At 40.0% G+C, this 21,959-nt stretch overlaps 1 protein-coding gene across 8 annotated transcripts in view; it reads right to left on the bottom strand.

The window, feature by feature from the left end:
- Window positions 1-21,959, bottom strand: part of cdk14 (cyclin-dependent kinase 14) — a 477,589-nt gene that overhangs the window by 112,148 nt on the left and 343,482 nt on the right. For all 8 annotated transcript variants that reach the window (XM_052016680.1, XM_052016686.1, XM_052016679.1 and 5 more), the window contains 2 exons: window positions 21,165-21,304; window positions 3,664-3,809 (listed from right to left, as the gene is read on the bottom strand). In XM_052016680.1, coding sequence (XP_051872640.1) covers window positions 3,694-3,809; window positions 21,165-21,304 — 256 coding nt within the window. In that variant the 3' untranslated portion in view covers window positions 3,664-3,693. The remainder of the gene's footprint in view (window positions 1-3,663; window positions 3,810-21,164; window positions 21,305-21,959) is intronic.

Below are 21,959 nucleotides of genomic sequence, written 5' to 3'. Positions count from 1 at the left end.
GCTGAGTTGCCACACACTTAGCCAATCACACAACTTAAAACAAACCATTAGCTCCTCTCCTCTGCTGCTCCGGCTGCTGCAACTGGAGAAAAACTGGCTTGGAAACGTGCCGAATGGCGACAGGCACAGATTACACAATCGCTACTTCTCAGATTGGCAGGTCCTGACAAGGAATCTCCTGCTAGAATGTATTTTGAATGCACAACTAGTCATATTCATAAAAAATAATTGAGGAGATTGAAAACCACACTTCTTGGTTTTGTGCGAGTAACACTCCAAAATGTGAATTAAATGGTAACATAGTAAAAAGGAAAGAACATCAGGAGTCTAACATGAAAATGTAATAAAACAAACTGCCCATTAATACATTCATCAATATAAAAGCACACATCCACAGCATTCAAATATAATAAATATTTGACGGAAATAGTAATCTCATTTATACTTCAGCTTTTTAACAATGCAAAAATGTGACGTTGATTATATTTATGACATGCATCAAGATTCTTTTTTATTGATGAACTAAAATCTGCAAAAAGTTCATTTTTCTTTATGCTTCCATTCCTGGCACCCATATTGCAGATGCTCAGTTCTTCATTTCAGTCACAAATAACTCTTCCAGTGTGAAATAACTGAAACTAAAAAAAAATGACCTTTCCCCTTAAAATATTACATCAAATTAGTACTGTTTCTCCCCCTATATTTTTTAATGTAAGCGATGACATATCTGGAATAAAGCCAAATTTCTCACCATCCAATGCCAAAAACTTTGATGACAATAATTAATTAAAAGTTTGTGGTCAGAGTCAGGTGATTTTTAGCAGAGATACCATTTGATTCACTGGTATTACTGTACAGATTAAGGCAAAGAACAGACAGATTTCTATAGAAAAGAATTGGCAAGTGTTCATGCTGGGAGGGATATGCTTGTAGGTAGGTTTGATCAAAGTCAAATAAGACATAATTTTCATTCCACTTTGAACTGGAACTCAAATGACCGTGTCCAAGAATAGCAATCCTTTCCATTTTAATTAATTTGGAGACAATTAGCTACAATCTACACCAAATGAAGCAAGCTCAAGCATTTGCAACCATGTTCAGCCAAAGTGCCAAATACATGATCCATTGACTTGAACCGAGATCCCCACAATCACAGAAGGCAACTGGATTCACTCCACATGATGTCAAGAAATGGCTGAGAGCACGGAATACAGCAAAAGCTATGGGACCTGACAACATCCCACCTGTAGTCCTGAGGACCCATGTTTCAAAACGAGTTAAGTCTCTACCTACAACAAGAACAGAAAATGCTGGAAAAACTCAGTAAAACAGGCAGTATCAGTGGAAATAAAAACAATTAACATTTCCGGTCTGGGACGCCTCAACAGAACTAAGAAAGAGATACTGAGAAACAGGATAGCTTATATAGCAGAGAGGTTGAGGGAGGACAAAGGGTGGAACAAAAGGAATTTCTCTGACAGGGTGACAGAATAATGTGGCAATTAAGGGCAGTTAAGCTCCTTTGTCTGTGTAATTTGTTGCTAATGTTGTGAAGTCCGGATAATGTTCTATCATGTGGCCTACTGGGACATGGCCAGCAGACCAGAGTATAGAGTTGGAAAAAAAGCAGGAATGGCAGTCTAAAATGCTCAGTCCTGATACAAATGAGCAAGTTATATCTTAAGTTGGAGGATTCAACATCAAGCCCTAAACTGCAACGTGACTGGATGAAAGATAAGTTGTTGCTCCTCAAGTTTGTGTGGCCTTGTTGCCAGTGCAGGAGATGGAGAGGTCAGAGTGGGAGTGGGATGGTGAATTAAAGTGGCAAGCAATTGGAAGCGCAGGGCCAATCCTGTGGACTAAGCGCAGGTGCTCCATAAAGGCGATCACCCAGTCTCCAGCACAGAGGAGACAACATTGTCAAGACCGAATGCAGTATTCCGGACAGGATGGAGTGCAAGCGAATTGCTGCCTTACCCGAAAATGCCATTTGAGTTCTTGGATGGTGGGAAGGGAAGAGGTAAAAGGACAGTGTCTGATGAGCGCAGCACCGGCAGCTCTCAAAGTTCCACACCATTGAGGACAAAGCAGTTGCAATTGCTCACCTAGTACCTCCCAAACCTTCTGCTACCTGAGGATGAGGACAAGTGCTGCAGCTGCATTGGAACACTACCACCTGCAGGTTCCCCTCCAAATCCTGATGTAAATATATTGGTGGTTCTTTATTATTGCTGGGTGAACATACTGAAACTCCCTTCCCAACATCACGGTGAGGATGTAGGGGATTGAGATGGCAGCTCTTGAGCAATTAGGAATGGGCAATAATGCCCATGATGCCCAGATCCCAAAAATGAATACATGAAAAATATTTCAAGTTCCTCTATAGTCCACCTCATTTTATCTCCTTCACCTATCTCTTCATTTGAATCTCTGAGATCTGGGCATATATTTTCCTTTGTGAAGGATCTCTCTCAGGAAACCAGTTTTGCATGCATGACTCCACTTTGGCCACATTCTATTATGCTTTTAATAGTTTGTAATATTCAGGGCAAACTCCTTTGGCTGGGATAGGATAGGGTGGGCAGGATAGGGCAGTGGATGAAAATCACATTTCTAACAGGACATAGTATTTAGGGCGCAGCAGGAAGCTCAACAAAAACAAGCAGGCAGAAGTTCTAGCCTGACCCCAAGTCTCTAAGTTTTCAGCTTCTCTCTCTACAGTTTAATGGTCCAAATAAGAAAAATGACAAGGAATGTCAACCAACAATATATTTCAGTTGCAGTGAAGGTGGCCTTAACAGTGAGCACTCCTCCTAGAAACCCAATAACACAAAAGTAGGCTCTTCAGCTCCTTGAACCTGCTCACCCATTCAATATCATGGTTAAGCCTGTACCTCAAGTCGACTTCGCCATTAGATCCATGTACCCATTGATTGCCTTAGTGTCTAAAAGTCCATCAATTTCAGTCTTAAATACTCAAAGACAAAGCTCTCCAAAGTTGTTAATGAGATAGACAATTTCAAAGATGCAATCCTTCATACATCTCTGCAGATTTGCACTCGGTTGGTCATATGGGGTGAGACAATTAGGGGAGTGGGGAGTTAGAGGAGGAAATGCAAAGAAATGCAAGGAGACAAAAAAAGCAGGTGGGATCAAAGGCAGTTAGAGAATGGAAGAATGGAGAGGGGAGAGGAAGGATGGTTTAGAGGAAGAGGATGGGAGAAGGAACACAATGGAGGAAGCAGAATGGAAGGCATTGACCAGACTAGGAGAGAAAATACTTTTGCCCTGATATGGCCACAACAGTTTAATTAATTATAAACAGGCATATCATGATGCTATGTAGAAGTTAATTGTGATTGGCTGAGAAATGCTTGCAAATGCTCAATGCTTAGTCATCAAAGTAAAATCAGAGTTATTCTTTCATTTGTACTTTTGACATTCTGAAGTATGACATCTGTAATTTACATTACTAAAACAGTCAATGAATATACTTCATGTGAAACTTAATTTCAACATCCTCTCATAATTGAGATTGATCTTAGGAGGAGAAATAAATTATTTGCACACACATACTGCCATCCTTAAATGCTGCATACTGAAGTAATGTTTTGATGGTATGGAAGTACACTTCTTAAAGAATCAGTATTTCTATTTCATTACCTTTGTATTGGTACCAGGATTAAGAACTCCTCAATGTTTGTGGTTCAAAAAGCCTTTACCATGACTGTTGCTTCTCCCAAAAACCTTTGAACTGTCATCTACTTCAGGCTGTAGTTTCACAGTGGGCACGACAAAAACAGAAGACACTGGTGGTAAAGAGAAATACAGAGTCAAAATTGCAACATCTTTGCTATTTTTGGACCTAAAGATGATTTACTTTCCTAATTCATAGCAGATTCAGTCACTAATCAATTCAGTTGCTCCTATGAAGTTTTCACCACTCCAAGCTGAGGATCCCTCAGGTCAAAAATAATTGCTTGTTTTAGTTAAAATCATATTTCATGGAAAATGCAATTTACCTCACTTTGTTGCTCATCTGCAATGTCACAATGACTCCTGGCTCTTCCAGAACCAGGAATATTTACTACATGTTCCATAAGATATTTATCTCATCAATTATTTTGAAAGCCACCTTTCAGATTTACACCATCCTTATTTTTGTATTGTAATAAACTATGCAGGTACTTCCTTCTGCAAGATTTACTTATTTTCACAATGTTCAAAATATGACTTGACACTCTCCATTTTTCCACTATTTTAGAATAAAATATATCACATATCATGACAGGCAGTCTCCTGTACTGTAGAACAACAGGATAGCCATGCCTGTGAACTTTCACACTATGATTTGTTAACTTCAGTCTGCTTCAGTCAGGATTCAAGGTAGACGCAAAGAAATTCCCCAAAAGAGCAGAAGATAATTACTATTCATAATTCTTATTTATAAAACATGGAGCAACAAAAGTCAGCCCCTATCAGCCTTCCATGTTTAATTACAATTGAGGTAGGTAAAAAGTGGAGTTGGCAGGAGAAGGGGCAGTTAAATTCCAGTTCAAAGATAACCAACTGTTATTGAGTATACAGTTAATCCAAGCATGTCATAGTTAATTATTCATGTGCTCCACAGTGAATTATGTTATCATAACTTCCACTAAAATGCTTTTATATAAAAGGATTAAGACACTAACTAAGAGGGGAGTGGTTGAAATCACATGCTGCACACCTTTACAGTGAAATAGTTAATATAAATGAACGCAGAAATGATTTGGCATATGGATAGTTAAATATGGTCAAGTTACATTTTCTTGTTGTAATTATCTACAGGGAGCAGAATGTTTCTTCACGACATCTAAACATTTCTCTAGGCATGCAGCACTGGCTTTATTTAAAAATATGTAGATTTTCATCTTTGGTCTGGTCTTCAAAAGGATTTTCATCAGTCACTGTTCGGAGCTCTACACAGACCCGTTCTGGAAATGAATATCACCTTACAGTTATGCTTGTGCAAATAACCTGCTGAGCACTGATAAAAGGATTAATACTGCGAAATTCTTAATATGGAAAATAACAAATTAAATTCTCATATTAAAATTACCACCCTTGAGGTATTTTCTTTCCCAATTTTAATTCCCTTCTGGTGTTCTGCATAGATTGTGTCTGTTAATGATTGAACAAGTATTTCTCGGTTGGCAGCCTGTTCCAGTATGATAATACAGGGCATTTTAAAAAAAAATATACAATATATATTGACAGATCCAGATTTATCCACGTTATGATAATGAACTGGCAACTGTGTAATAAGTCCAAATTAACCCAGATCTCACAGTAACATATTCAAAATGCATGAGGCCCCATGAGTTTATCTACTGCTGGTAATTCGTAGCTATCCCTCCTGAGGGAAGAGTATTGAGATGTCACCACATAGCATGGATTTGGTCAATGTCTTCCACCTGGTGAGAAGCAAAAACTTTGTGCCTCTCACTAACATTGCTACGTGCAAGTGAAAGGATTCAGTTCAAATGTCATTCAGTATATCCATTTATCAGGTATTTTCAACACAATTTCAATAATATCAAATGTTCAATTGATCAAAATAATAAATTACAAAAGGTTATTTCACCACATTAATGGAACTTAATTAGATTAATTATACCGGTCAAAACTTGTTATATTTTCTGAATAATATTAATGCATTTTAAAATCCAGAAAGCATCTAACTAAACAAAGGTGCATACATGTATGTTACAGATCTAAATTTGTCTATGCATGATATTGACTGGTGGCAGTATAACAAGTTCAAATATCTGCTCTCTATTCATTATGTGCATATAGAAAATGTAATCTGTAATCATCAGCTAGCACAATGGACATTGCTAGCAAATCAAAGGGACAAAGGAATAAAGTTGTAAATGGCTAAAACTGTATGCATTTTGAAACAAATGTAACCAAAGGTTCTAATAAATATGTTTGAATTTCTAATTCTCTAAACATCAAGATGGCATACTTCGTTTTCAATATTTAAGAGTGATCATGCCAAATTTTGTGGAGGGCAGAGGGAGACCATAACACTTCCATAGGTTTAGAAGACCAGTAGTACTTTTTGTTAAAGAGACCATAAAGTTTGTCATGGATTCCCAAACCATGGATAGAATGTGTCTCTCTCCCTGCCCTCACTCACAGAATACATAAACAGATGTGAAAGTTGGGTGTGGGTTGTGTTGAAAACATTAAAAAAAATACTGGCCTTGTCTCAGTTATTTCCCTTATTCACTCTTTAAAACATTGGAAATAGTCAGTAATATAAAATATTGATAATGGTACTTCATACATCAAACACCTCAGATCCAACAGACATCCATGCAGTTGCTTCTTTTCCAACAGCCTCCTTTCATAATTTTGTATCCACAAATACAATTGTAACACCCAAAGCAATTAGTTATATGAAACAAACTTAAAGTGGTGATAGGATTAAAGGAACAATTATTGACTTGGGCTGATAATACATGTGGTACATATTTTAGATACTTCCTTTAATAATAACTAAAAGCAAATAAACCAAAACATCCTGCTTCAATTTCCAAGTGCTTCATTTTGTCAATATATCCTTAAAATGCTTAAGTCAATAGACTGTCCTTCCTTATCTGGTCCTAACTGGTTGCCATTCTCTGGATGTCTGTGTCAAGCTGTGCAGGGTTAGTGGTGCATCCTCTAATATCTCCACATCCATTTCAGTCAAACAGGCCTCCACTGTGGTGATTCTGGGATGCCGTCTGCTCTTTTGATGGGGAAACTCTCATCACTCATGACCTTTTATGATCTGGAGAGTGGTGCATCACACCACTGCCTCTTCCACATCTGGTGTTGACCTGACCCTATCATGATTCCATTATGCTGCACCTTTATTGGTATCATATTCTTTACTGTCCTACTTCCAAGTACAAGTTCATTTTTCAATCCTACAGGAATGAAATCCACATTGCATTTTTCATGATTCCTTCAATTTACACCTTTAAAGAGAACCTCCAAGTCAGTTTCAAGTTAATCCTGCATTCCGAAGGCACGAGATTCATTGGTTTCAAATAGATCACCTCAAGATTGATTGTTTGATTAGGGAGGACTTTGCTAGGAAGAAAATTTCAACTCAAATCTGAAGCAGTGTGGAATATCATTGGCTTTCCTTGCATCTTGGCTGAGGTCTATCCAATGGGAGTTCTTTTCACTGAATTAACTTCATTTGGCGGCAGGTACATTATGTTCAACTGGTACTCTGAATCTGACCCAGCCTCTGTACCTACATGGCTCAGCTCATCCATTCTATGGACATTCAATATCCTCATCGAGCACTGTTTGCAGAACTGAGTTAACTGATTTTCCAATCCATATCAGGCACACCCTTTCCCATAATCAGGGTATTTTTCCTTTCAGCTATTCATATTGCTGTCCATAAGGCTTGGATCATCGAAACCATCTTGGCAGTACTTTCACTTTTCTGTCATCTGTCTCATGCTTCACCACTTGTACTTCTGCTTCCAGGCCTTACCACATTTCTAGTCTAGTTTTGGATCGTTATGCAGCTTTGAATGCTTGTACACACTTTTCTTGAGTTAACTGTCTCATGCAGCAGCCACTCCCTCTAGCTGCACAAATAATCTAACAAGCCAGTACTTTAAATCTGAAAAATTGAAATTATCTGCTAATAATCATTACTCTGTTAAAAAAAAGTATCAAAGGACTCTTCTTGCTTTTGGTTGTGTGTAAAGAACTGGTAATGGTTTAACTGTTTCAATTCCAGGTGGGTTGCAATATGCTTGCAATGCATTGAAGACAACCTCCAGGGTCTCATTTGAGGGCTTTATGGTTATGGTGTAATTCCCTCCTCAATGCATTTCATCAGCCAGCACTTGTGACACTATGTTTCAATATCCCCCCTATTCACTCTCTAAGAAATACTCTCTGGAAATAACCAGTTTTTTTTAAAAGTATCAACAAAGGTACTTCATTAATGAATCTGTTTTCAGGACTAACCAGCATTCTTATAGTTGTTTTTTTTTCACCAATCCCAGTTGAAACACCAGCTATTAGTCTTTCACAAGAAACAATCAGTAAATGAGCAACAACGTCAGGAAAAATGTTATTGTGCACAAGCCAATATCACACGTGACACGTTACTGCCTGGAACACCAACTGGGATCTGCAATTTCTAGTTGGCTATGTTATATCAAACATTCAAATAGCTATGGGAATGGTGTTCAGTGTATGAAAATTACCGTGCTTTCAGCTGTGTGGGCCTAAAGGTCCGTGTGCCCTTTCTAAATTTCTCTACCTTAATCCTTCTCCCCCCAGCTTTAAGGCACTTCCTAAAACTTGCCTCTGACCAAAGTTTTGTATGACAACTCCCACATCCCGTAATGCTGTGGGACATTTCACTACTTTCATTGTAATATATTGAAAGGAAGTTTAAATTTAATTTTGGCCAGCTTTTGGAATGGTACCTGGTTCCTTAACATTATGGGGCAAACACATCATGCATATTCATGTCATTATTTTTCTTTGATTATTGGGGAGGGAGGCTGGGTCCCTGCTGTCTATGCCCCCCCACCCCTCTTTTGTGTAGGCTTATGGGTGTAGTGCTCATGCAGACTCTCTCCTGATGTATTACAAGTTGCAGGCAATAGACCAGCTGCCTTTTACATTCTCTAGCTAATGGTCTCAGAAAAAAAATAGAATGCAACTGCAGTCTTAAATTTCAGACACAGCACTCATTCCATGAGATGTCATAAGGACCTATCCCTGGCCTCTTCTCTTCAGACATTAGACTGTAACAGCATACCTCAGCTGCTCCCTGCCATTAGCAGGGACAAGCAAAGTTTGGGTCCCAGATAATGGGGAGAGCTAAGGAATGCAGCTGCAAATGTGTCCATTGTGACAGGAATTTTTCAGAGGCTGCTGGAAATCAGCCATCAGAAAGACCCAATTCAATCCTGTGGAAGATGAGGCTTACCTGAAATTCTTCAACATGTATGTTGGACATTATAATAAGTCTTCCTGTCAGTACCATGATTTTTCTTTACTCCTACGTTGGGACTGCAGAATGGTACACAAGGGAAATGAGAGACCAAGAATGAGTACCTCACCCCCTCCACCTCAATCACATCACTCCACTATTTTCTTCTATTCTCCATGAGACAGTGGGAGGGGAGGGTGGGGCATTGCTGGCAAGACCAGCTAAGATGCTGCATTCTTGACTTTCTGCAGTCAGTTCACAAGATCACAAGACAAGGGAGCAGAAGCAGGCCATTCGGCCCATCAAGTCTGCTCCAAGGAAAAGGGAAAAAGAAATGGGGTGGGAAAAAAAAACTATTCTAATCCCATTTTCCAGCCTTATCCCCATATCCCTTGATACCCTGACTATTTAGATATCTGTCTATCTCCTCCTTGAACACCCCCACTGATCTGGCCTCCACTGCTGTGCGTGGCAAGGAGTTCCACAATTTCACCACCCTCTGGGTAAAGAAATTTCTCCTCATCTCTGTCTTGAAACTGTACCCTCTGACGAGGGTATTCCCACAGTGCATCGATAAAGGCAAGATAATACATTTCCACAGACTGGAGGAGCAGGTGAGAAGTACAGATGGGTGGGAGAGAAAGAACACACAAAAAAATACAAGCAGGAGTAGGTCACCAGGCCCCGCAAGGCTGTCCCTCTATTCAATATGATCGTGGCTGATCTACACTAGCCTCAACTCCTCTTCTGTGCCAGTTAAATAGATAGTGGTGATGCTGTTACCCTTGTCCTTCTTGGAAATGGACATTGGAGGATTGGGAGGGTGTTGAAGAAGGCTTGGCAAGTTGCTGGCAGACGATTTACAGCCATGGTGTGCAAGCAGGGATGGGAAGAAATGTTTTAGATGTAGGTGGGGTGCCAACCACACAGACCGCTGGGTCAAGTTTCTTGAGTGTTTTTGAAGCTGTACTTATGCAGGAATGTGAGCAGTATTCCACCAAACTCCTGATTTGTACATTACAGGATTTTGAGCAGTCAGGAAGTGAATCACTTGCTGTGGAACATACAGCCCCCCAATCTGCTTTTATAGTTACTGTATTCACATGGCTGATCTGTTAATTTCCTGAGGTTAACAGATTGTGGTTAGTTTAAAAAAATGTACTTGCAACATTTCGACAGTACTGTAGAAAAATGATAGAAAAATAGGGGGCTATGTGGGAAGGAAGGGTTAGATAGATCTTAGAGCAGGATAAAATGTCGGCACAACATTGTGGGCTGAAGGGCCTGTACTGTTCTATATTCTATGTTCTATGATGACAATGTGAATCACTGAATAAATAACATTGATCCAATTAAAGCATCATTCACATTTCTTCTAACTAAAGTTTCCATATAATATGATATATTTATAACATACCCTCACGTTACAAGAAAAATAATTAAATCAAATGGAAACCAAATTCCTTTCACATACTCCTGTACCCTATTGTTGAAACCCAGCTTCAAGGAGGTATTCCTTAGACCCTATCTGGGGAAGACCGAAGCTGGCTGACTGCAATAATGAAAGGGCTTATACAACAAGTGTACAGCACAAGCCAACATGAACACTCTCTCAATTTGTGTTCCTGTCTCTCTGCCATCTCCAGTTTTTTTTAAAAACTCCCCCCCCCCCCTTCCAACACAGACACACACAGAGAAAAACATGTCTCTATTTTTCTTATCTCCTGCTTCTTCAATATGCATATAAACCTAGGAATTGGTTCTTAGCCCTCAATTATTTATTATTTACATTAATGACCTGAAGTGAGGAATGAAATCAGGTTTCCAAGTTTCCCGATGATACAAAAATAGATGGAAGGGCGTGTTGTGATGAAGACATTGTGCTTGTGACATCACTCAATCTATATATACAGTATCCTGTTGTGATTCTGCAACAGGATAAATATAGATTAAGTGATTGGGTAAAAACCAGACAACTAGCATTTAATGTGGGAGAAAGTGTGAGGTCATGCACTTCAGTTAGAGGAATCAAAAATCAGATTATCTAAATGGAGTGAGACTGCAAATGAGTGAAGTTCACAGAGATCTAGGTGTCCTAGTGCATGAATCAGAAAAAGTTATCAGGCAGGTCCAACAAGTAGTTAAGGCGGCAAACAGCATTTTGGCCTTCATTGCAAAGGGCTTCGGGTTTTTAGGAGGTTTTATTGCAATTGTACAGGGTGTCGGTGAAGTCTCACCTGGAATACCGTGCAGTTTTGGTCCACAACCAAAGAAAAAGGATATAGTAGCATTGGATGCAGTCCAAAGATGATTCATTTGGCTAATTCCTAGTATCGGAGGGTTGTCCTATAAATCTGTATTTGGATCTGTATTCCTTGGAGTTCAGAAGAATGAGGGGGTGACCTAATCCAAATCCAGAAGATCCTAAGAGGGCTTGACAGGATAGATATTGAGATGTTCTCACGAGTGGGAGAGTCATAAACAAGAGGACATAACTACAAAATAAGGGACCCCTCATTAAAACTGAGTTGTGCAGAAATTTCTTCTCTCAGAGGGTAGCGAACTTCAGGAACCCTGTGCCCCCAAGAGTGGTGGAGGCCAGATCAAGACATATATGCAAGGTGAAGATAGATAAATATTCAAAAGATTTTGGAATTTTGAGGGCTGTGCGGAACAGGCACAGAAGAGGAGTTGAGGCCAGAGTAGATCAGTCACAATCATATTGAATAGAGGGACAGGCTTGCAGGGCCAGGTTGCCTACTCCTCCTCCTAATTTTTTGTGCGTTCTTTCTCTCCCATCCATCTGTACTTCTCATCTGCTCCTCCAGTCTGCTTTATTTAGTTTCTTTTTACCCTTCAGTTTCTTTCAGTTCTTACTGCTTACAGTCGATTTTTGTTAGCAGTACATAGTCAGCTGTAGAGCAGTACATTTGGTGGGTGGAGGGGATGTGGGTTGTGATAGGGAGGTGGAGAGAAGGGGTGGACCCTGAAAGGATCACATTGTGTGGACTGATTACAATCCACAACAGCCAGGGATTGAGTTTGTGTGGAATTGCACATTCAGGATAGCTTTTCCCAAACTGCCAGCTACAATGCTCAGGAGACCAATCATTCAAATAGTTTCCCACTTAAAAATGAGAGGATTGGCAATCATAACCCGAATGGAAGTTATAAAAATTCTCAGGGTAGGAGGAAGGAAGAATAGGAAATTTGACATTAAGGGTCATAGAAATTAGCATTTGACAGCAATTAAGATTGGAACAATAAGCTTTTATTTGCCAAAATTGAAAGCCAATTTCCTATTATTCAACTATTTTGTGAAAAAACTCAAATGGAGTTTTGAAGAGGACTTGATTTAGTGTTTGTGTTCCATGCAATGAAGACTTCATACACCAAAAAAACTGCAATCCAATATATCGGCAAATATCTTTTGGTAATTATCTTTTAAATCTCGATTTTGCAGCAATAGTAATTAATATCAGAATGCTGAGAACAGGGAAGTATTGTCTAAAAAACCTGCAAACATTTAATCCATCATGTGCTTTCTTTTCACTGCCTGGAATGCACCCTCTCTCCAGAGTGCCACATATGGCTTGACAGTAAAAATCTGTCTGCAGGAGCTGTCTCTCATTTTGCAGAATGTACCTTAGGAACTGACAACTGAAGCTTCCAAAACAAAAATTCACACAAAATGACTTCAATGATGATTGATATCTTAGGTATGCAATCCCCATATCCAATTTTAAATGAAATATGTCAATTTTTCCAAAGTTTGATTTGCCAGTAGCCACAGCCAAAATAAATAAAACATACACTGCCAGTGTGTCAGCCCAATGATGTACATAGTAAAAAGCTTAACAGCACTAATCTTCAAAAGAAATAAAATATACATCACAAAAATTTCATAACTTCCTCAGCTAAACCTTGATATTTTAAAAAAAGTGTTTTTTTTAACCATTTGTGACTTACTGCTCCTTTGAAAGCTAAGTGCTGAACTGTAACAGATTTCCAAATGGGCTAAGAGACGGTCAACACTCAGTCTAAGCTGCTGGACCGTGCAGGTTGCTCTCTTCTTCTAATGCTCCAGGCAAACAATTAAAATGACAGACAAGAGGGACACGACTGATCCAATGCTATACTTCAACAACAGATATGTCAGGAAGACTCTGCTGATTTCTATACCTGGACCACATGAAAAATAAAGGAAAATAGATTTTGCGAACAGTTCGAAACAATGGCTTACCAGTGTAGCATTCTGAAATCCCATATCTTTGAGGTAAAAATGCAATCTTTTGCTTTTTTTCTATCATGCCAGAATGTACTTTCTGCATAGGTCATATTGACACCAATGCACAAGGGTCTACACTGTATTAAAAATGAGTAAAGTAGATCCAGCATTACCATCAAGCACTACCCACTTGTTAGCATAGTGTGGGTTAATATGCACAGTGGGAATTTTCTCCCTATGCTGCTGGTGGAAGCATTGCTCAGGTAAAATCGACATACTGCAGACTTGTACACATACACTTGTTTCTTTCTATCATCAATCTCAAAGATCATATTACTTGTGCCAAGCCTGCCTGAAACTGATAACTAAGTGTTGATTTACTGTAGGAAATGCTGTCCATTTGAAGGTTGAACTTTAACTCCTGCCAGTTTGGAGAGACCTCTGGGTCCAGTTTGGCATGGGGGTCAATTTAAAGACAATGGTAACTTTACATGATTTTTCCCACCAAGTTGTATTCTGGCATCACCTTGTACAACCAAGAGAAGGTAATGACTCTCGCCAAATCAAAAACCAATCAGATGAAATTACAGAATTAACATTAACTGATATCAATGACTGATCACAAACTATATAATTTAGTAATCACCATTCAGATGTTCCAACATAACAAACAGTATTTCTTCTGCTAGTCTCTGATGAACATGACTAAAGAAATAGAGTATCCTTTACAAGGGATGAAGAGGTTGATTAAGTTTTCACTTAATAAGAATACAGAGGACAAGGTAACTTTTGCTAAGATGAGAGCAAACCAGGTAGCAAGTGCAGCTCCTTGAACCTTCCTCTGTTGCCACGACCCACTCTGGAAAATCAGTCCTTATTCTATTTGCACAGAAACTACTTCTTGAATTAATGCATTGTGGATAATAATAGGAAGTATTGCAAGGCAACAACATAGAGCATGTGTGTAATTAACTTTAGTCCCAACTGGATGACCTATCTGCCCTCATTCCCTGTTGTTCCCACCATCACAGAAATGAGCCTTCAGCCAATTTGTTTCATTCTATGTGAGAACGAGAAACAGCTAGCGGCACTGGATACAGCAAAGCCTTTGGTACCAGACAACAACAGGACCTCAAGGGTAGTAATCTCTGGATTGCTGCCTGTGCCACATGCCAGGGAGGGTAAGAATAGGAAGATACAGCAGACTATTGAGTGGCTGAAGAGTTGGTGCAGGGGGCAGTGGTTCAGATTTATGGATCATTGGGATCTCTTCTGGAGTAGTTATGACCTGTACAAAAGGGACGGGTTACATCTGAACTGGAGAGGGACTAATGTCCTTGCAGGCAGATTTGCTAGAGCTGTTGGGGAGGGTTTAAACTAGGTTGGCAGGGAGATGGGAACTGGAGAGTTAGATTAGAAGATGGATCAGTTGGTGCAGAAGTAGGTGCGATGTGTACAGAGAAGGTGAGGAAGGATAGGCAGGGACGGGGCATAAATGCAAATCAGTTAGATGGGTTGAACTGGGTTTACCTTAATGCGAGAAGTGTTAAGAATAAGGGTGATGAACTTAGAGCATGGATCAGTACATGGAATTACAATGTTGTGGCCGTTACAGAGACTTGGCTGTCGCAAAGGCAGGATTGGCTACTTAAGGTTCTGGGGTTTAGATGTTTCAAAAGGGATAGAAGAGGGTAGAAGGGGTGACGGAGGTGGCATTGCTAATCAGGGACAATATGACAGCTGTAGGAAAGGAGGACGTCGTAGAAGGATCATTGTTGAGTCAGTGTGGGTGGAAGTCAGAAACAGGAGGGAGCGATCATTCTATTGGGAACATTCTATAGGCCCTCAAATAGCCATCAGGACACGGAGGAGCAGATAAGTAGGCAGATTTTGGAAAGGTGCAAAAAATAACAGGGATTTTGTCATGGGTGACTTCAACTTCCCTATTATTGATTGGCACCTCCTTAGTGCAAAAGGTTTAGATGAAGCAAAGTTTGTTTGGTGTGTATAGGAAGGATTCCTGACACAGTATGAGGACAGGCCGACCAGAGGAGAGACCATGCTGGATCTGGTACTAAGCAATGAACCTGGTCAGGTGAAAGACCTCTCAGTGGGTGAGCATTTCAGGGATAGTGACCACAACTCCCTGACCTTTAGCATAGCCATGGACAAAGATAGGAGCAGATATTATGGAAAAGTATTTAATTGGGGGAGGGCAAATTACGATGGTATTAGGCAAGAACTTGGGAGCGTAAACTACGAACAGATGTTCTCTGGTAAATGCACTGCAGAAATGTGAAGATTGTTTAGGGACCATTTACATGGGGTTCTAGATAGGTTTGTCCTGCTGAGATGGGGAAAGGATGGTAGGGTGAAGGAACCATGGTTAACAAGAGAGGTGGAAGGTTTAGTCAAGAGGAAGGAGGAAGCATATTTAAGGTTTAGGAAGCAAAAATCAGACAGGGCTCTTGAGAGTTATAAGGTAGCCAGGAAGGAGCTTAAGAAGGGACTTAGGAGATCTAGAAGGGAGCGTGAGAAGGCCTTGGCAAGTAGGATTAAGGAAAACCTTAAGGCGCTCTACACGTATGTGAGGAACAAGAGGATGACTAGGGTGAGGGTTGGACCACTCAGGGGGAAAATGTGTCTGGAGGCAAAGGAGGTAGGGGAGGTCCTAAATGAATATTTTGCTTCAACGTTCACCAGGGAGACGGACTTAGACAAATGTGAGGTTAGCGTAGAACAGGCAAATGTGTTGGAGCATGTCGAGGTTAAGAAAGCATTGTTGGAGCTACTAAAAAGCATTAGGATAGGCAAGTCCCCCAGGTCGGATATGATATACCCCAGGTTACTATGGGAAGCAAGGGAAGAGATTGCTGGAGCATTAACAATGATCTTTGAGTCCTCCCTGGCCATAGGAGTGGTACCGGAGGATGCAAATATTGTTCCATTGTTCAAGAAAGGTAAAAAGGATAATCCTGGGAATTATAGATCAGTGAGTCTTTCATCAGTGGTGGGCAAACTATTGGAGAGGATTCTTTAGGGACAGGGTTTGAGCATTTGGAGAAGCATAGTCTTATTAGTGATAGTCAGTATGGCTTAGTGAAGGGCAGGTTGTGCTTCACAAGCCTAATAAAGTTTATTGAAGAAATGACAAGACAAATTGATGAAGGTAGTGCAGTGGATGAGGTTTATATGGATTTTAGCAAGGCATTTGACAAGGTTCCCCGTGGTAGGCTCATTCAGAAAGTCATGAGGTATCAGATCCATGGAAAATTGGCTGTCTGGATTTGAAATTGGCTTGCCCACAGAAAGCAGAGGGTGGTTGCAGAAGGGGTGTATTTGACCTGGAGGTCAGTGACTAGTGGTGTTCTGCAGGGATCTGTTCTGGGACCCCTGCTCTGTGATTTTTATAAATGGATGAGGAAGTGGAAGGATGGGTTGGTAAGTCTGCAGATGACGAGAAGGTTGGTGGTGTAGTAGATAATGAAGAAGATTGTCGTAGGTGGCAATGGGATATAGACAGGATGCAGAGCTGGGCGGAGAGGTGGCAGATGGCGTTCAAGCCAGAGAAGTGTGAAGTGATACACTTTGGAAGAACAAACTTGAAGGCAGAGTACATGGTTAATGGCAGGATTCTTAGCAATGTGGAGGAACAGAGAGATCTTGGGGTCCAAGTACGCAGATCCATCAAAGTTGCCGCACAAGTGGATAGGGCAGTTAAGAAGGCATATGGTGTGTTGGCCTTCATTAGCCGGGAGATTGAGTTCAAGAGCTGAGGGGTAATGCTGTAGCTCTACAAGACTCTGGTTAGACCACACTTGGAATATTGTGTTCATTTCGGGTCACCACATTATAGGAAGGATGTGGAAGCTTTGGAGAGGGTGCAGAGGAGATTTACAAGGATGCTACCTGGTTTGGAGAGCATGTCTTATGAGGAGAGTTTGAGAGAGTTAAGGCTTTTCTCTTTGGAGCAATGGAGGATGAGAGGAGACTTGATAGAGGTATACAAGATCATGATTGGCATAGACAGAGTGGACATCCAGTGTCTTTTCCCCAGGGCGGCAATGACCAATACTCAAGGTCACCCATTTAAGATGCATGGGAGATGCCAGAAGTAGGGTTTTTTTTTATATACACAGAGTGGTGGGTGCCTGGATTACACTGCTGGGGGTGGCGGTAGGGGCCAATATGATAGGGTCATTTAAGAGACTATTAGACAGGCACGTAGATGAAAGAAAAATTGAGGGTTACAGGAGGTGGGGGATAGATTGAATGGAGGTAAGGTTTATACAGGTTGGGACATGGTAGGCCGAAGGGCCTGTATTATGCTGTACTGTTCTATGTCCTATGTTAACATCCCAGCTGCAGTGCTAATGATGTGTTCCAGAACAAGCTATCCCTCTGGCCAAGCTACTCTAGTACTCGCATATTCTTCTCAATACGGAAACTTGCTTAGGCATTTCCTACGCACAAATAAAGGACAAATGTACAATGGCTGATTACCACCCAAGCAGTTTGCACTTGATCATCAAATGATGGCAGACTCACTAACACCCTGCTTCTCAGTGTTCAGTTTGTTTTTCACCAGAACCACATTGGTCCAGACCACTACTATCTTGGTGCAAACATATCTGAAATCAGGAGGCAAGCTGAGAGTATCAGCCCTTGGTATCAAAACATCATTTAGCTGAGTTTTGCATCAAAGAACCTTGGTAATAGGAATTAAGGAGCAAAATCTCCACCAGCTGTAGTTAAAGGAATATAATTGTGGCTTTTGAAGATCAGCCATCCCAGTCTTAAGACATTGCTACAGGAGTTCCTCAGGGCAACGTCCTGGGCCAAACCATCTTCAGCTGCTTTATTATGACCATCCTTCCATCATATGGTGAGACATGGGGATGTTTGTGTGATGTTCAGTTCCCTTTGTAACTCTTCAGAAAATAAAACAGTCCATCCCTATCTGCTGAGATCTTGATAACATTCAGACCTGGGCTGATAATATCTGCAGAAACATCTGCACCACACAAGTACAATTATTGATCATCTCCAACAAATGATTGTCTAACTCCCAAAGCTTGACATTCAATGGTACCTCTATTGCTAAGACCCCATTTTCATATCCTGGTTCGTCACTGACCAGTAACATAACTGAGGAAGCCTCATAAATGCTGCAGCTACAGAGGCTGGGATTTCTGTAAAAAAAAATGACTCATCTCTTGACTCTCAAAATATTTCCACTAGTATAGATAAGAGGAGATCCAACACTGAAGAAGTTCAATACTATTCAGCCTGTTTGATTGGTAGCCCATCCACCACATCCATCCACATTTACTCTTGCCACCACTGGCAAGTTGTGGCTGTAGAGTGTACCGTCTAAAAAAATTCATGACAACAACTTGCCAAGACATGTTTGACAGCATCCCTCAATCATTTGACCTTCACCATTTAGAAAGACAAAGGCAACAATTGCATAGGAAAGCTGCAATGTGCAAGCTTCCTTCCAAGTTACATACTATTCTGCTTTGGATATATAAACCCATTCCTTCCTCAGTGCTGAACCTAATTCTTGGCATTTCATGCAGTCTGAGCAGGACTATCTTCATCTGGTCGATGGTAGCCATTCAAGGCAGTATGTCACCACCAGCTTCTCAATGACAGTTGAGGAAAGGCAATAAATGTTAATTTGGCAATGATGCTCACATTCAGTAAAAGAATTTTTTTAAGCTGATTAAAAAGGGTCTTTCTTTGCTACCATGTTTTGAGCTGCAATTTAGAGTATTACACTGTTAATTTTATACTGCTTTGGTACAATCTTGCATGGCCATTGAATGAAATGAGGAAAAACTATTGACCTATCATAGTTTATAACCTTCTTATTTTTCTGAACAAAAAGGCAAGCAATACAAGCTTGCCTATGAATGACAAGCTTTACTCCACATCTAAGTCAAGTAATGTAAGCCTTCTATTTCTAAGTGTTTTAATAAACTCACCAATTTTAAGCTGACAGCATTTTGAAGTGCCAAAATATGTATAACATTGGGCCTTGCACTAGAACAATGATCCACATGTCCACATTTGTTCTACTTAAGACTCTGGTAGCTTCTATAAAATTAGGCACATTTCATTGGTGTGAAGTCAGTAATAACCTAGGTAAAGTCAGTGAATAAACAATATAATCTCATGCTCTCCTCTAGATCATTTGACAATTCATATATTCTTTACATAAATTACATCAATGGGTTTTCAATAAATTTGTTGGGGGAGGGATACAGAAGAAAGGGATAAAAGACAGGCAGACACACACACATAACAATCAAGTATAAATGTGTACCCAAAGTGGCTCTACATTAAACCTTCTTTACCCTTGGGGTAGGTTAATTGATTTCTCTTCTAAATCACATTGTAGCCAGAACACACTTGTTAGTCAGTATGCGTATGCTTCTTCAAAGATTATGTGTGCTACATGGTCTGACTTTTGATACATTGTGGCACCAAACACCACTATTAGTTGGGCTTTGACTACCTTCAAAAAGTACGTGCTTTGTACAACTCTATGAAAGAGTTGACAAACATCACATACAGTACAAGGCTTCTTTTGTGAAACTTAAATTGTTGTCATTCACAGGCAAGGTAGTACAGGATGTAGTGCATCACCTGGAGGACTATGACATTGGGAGGTGGGGTAGCTGGTGGGTCTTTAATTGTAGTACAAAACAGACTTCAATGGATGCTATCATTTTAGGCTACTGCTCAAGTTCAATTTTCACCTCCTTTGTCTCTAACTGAGTAATCACAGAGTAATCTAGCACAAAGAACACTTGATCAGAAACGGAGAAGCTAGCTTGATTTGCATTTGGGCACATAAACACTTGAATAGCTTGAGAAGTTGCTTATGTAAAGAATGACATAGCATTTCACATTTGAAAAATATTTCATCTTAAGAGCCAACATTGTGTCTCAATTACATTCAGGTGAAATAAGTCATGCAATGAAAGGATATCTATAGCAGCCTACTAATTTAACTTCACAATCTACTTTCATAATGAGTGAACAGACTTCTTTTGGGTTGATGGCCATCAGTGAATTGCATTTAATCCATTACTTTGGTGAATTCACTTTTACCATAGAAGCTTTGTTACACAGTCAACTGCCCCCTTAGAAAATTGAACTTATCACTCCTCTGGAATGGTGCAAGAGTCATCAATTGCCTACAGTTTGACATAATGTACTGGTTGCCGGGGAAAAAAATATGGCTGAATATTGCTAGAAGTAATCGTATGACTAAAACACTATAATCTTGGCAAACACAACCAGAACATCTGGAGTCACTAAGGAGCCATCAAAATCAGGTGCCACTTGGATCTAGACCTACAAGTTACAGTACATTTCTCCTCGGAGACATGCAGGTAACTGATCCAGGGCCAGTGCAGCTGCTTTCCAGCCTTGGCTCCTCTCCCCCTCTGTGGTCGCATCATTCAATCCTCACGATCTTTATCTGACAACCCTGATGCAATATACGTTTTCTTGAATTAATAAACAAGGTATGTTTGGTGTTGTGGTGATATTACAATGTGGTTCCACTTGGACCAAAGAGATACATATCATTAAGACTTTCAGGACATGACATTTTTTGCAACTGAAATGAACCCAGCTTACTTCACAATAATCTGTACATTTTCTGTTTTTATAGGAAATTTTATCATCCATACTAGGAGAAAAATCACAAATTACAATTGCTGTTTTAAAATTTCTATTTTTCTCAAACTTCTATGTTGGTGCCAAAATTATCAAGTGAATGAACTTCAAGAAGTGCTACCTTGAAAAAAATAGGGATTTGCAAATACTTGAACAGAGAACTTTTCAATAATAGCCATTTATGAGAATCACACACATTGTGTGGAACCTGATTACAGCTGGTGTCATACTTACTGTCTGAGAGCTCCCACAGCCGTGGGGGAAGATCACTGAAGTACTCATGATTCAGTGCTGATAAAGCTGACAGTCTTTTCTTTGGGAAGCACTGTAGAAGTTTGGAGGCAAGATCTTCAGCATGGGCCACATAATCTAGTCTGAAACATAAGAGTGCAAAAGAATATTATATCTATTTGAAGGGCATACAACAGTATCACCCAACACAATAGTTTATTGTAAATGGAACCAGCTGCTGAAACTATGAAATTTATGAGGAATTATTAAAATAAAAAATGAAGTGCTGCGCAAATGTTATGCATGTTTAGGGAAGCAATATTTGTCAAGCAAAAATATCTGAATACAAGGTTATCAAAACACCTCAAAAGCATCAAGTATATTACTATATCTCAAAATTACCAAAACATGCAGGGACAAATGCACCTCCACAGCCTCCTACAGTATTTTGCATATAAATCTGCCTAGAAGTTTGTAGTGCAGTGGTTAGCATAACGCTATTACAGTGCCAGCAACCTGGGTTTAATTCCTACTGCTGTCTGTAAGGAGTTTGTACGTTCTCCTCGTGACTGCGTGGGTTTCCTCTGGGTGCTCTGGTTTCCTCCCACATTCCAAAAGATGTACAGATTAGGAGTTGTGGGCATGCTATGTTGGCGACACTTGCGGGCTGCCCCCAGCACATTCTCAGTAACGCAAAAAGACGCATTTCACTGTGTGTTTCGATGTACATGTGACTAATAAATAGCTTAATACAGAATCTTTATGAGCCTGAAAATAGTGCAGTAACTAACAATTAGT

Source organism: Pristis pectinata, chromosome 5, assembly GCF_009764475.1.
Source record: "Pristis pectinata isolate sPriPec2 chromosome 5, sPriPec2.1.pri, whole genome shotgun sequence".
NCBI classification, from domain to species: Eukaryota; Metazoa; Chordata; class Chondrichthyes; order Rhinopristiformes; family Pristidae; genus Pristis; species Pristis pectinata.
This window is presented reverse-complemented; position numbering and strand designations above follow the sequence as displayed.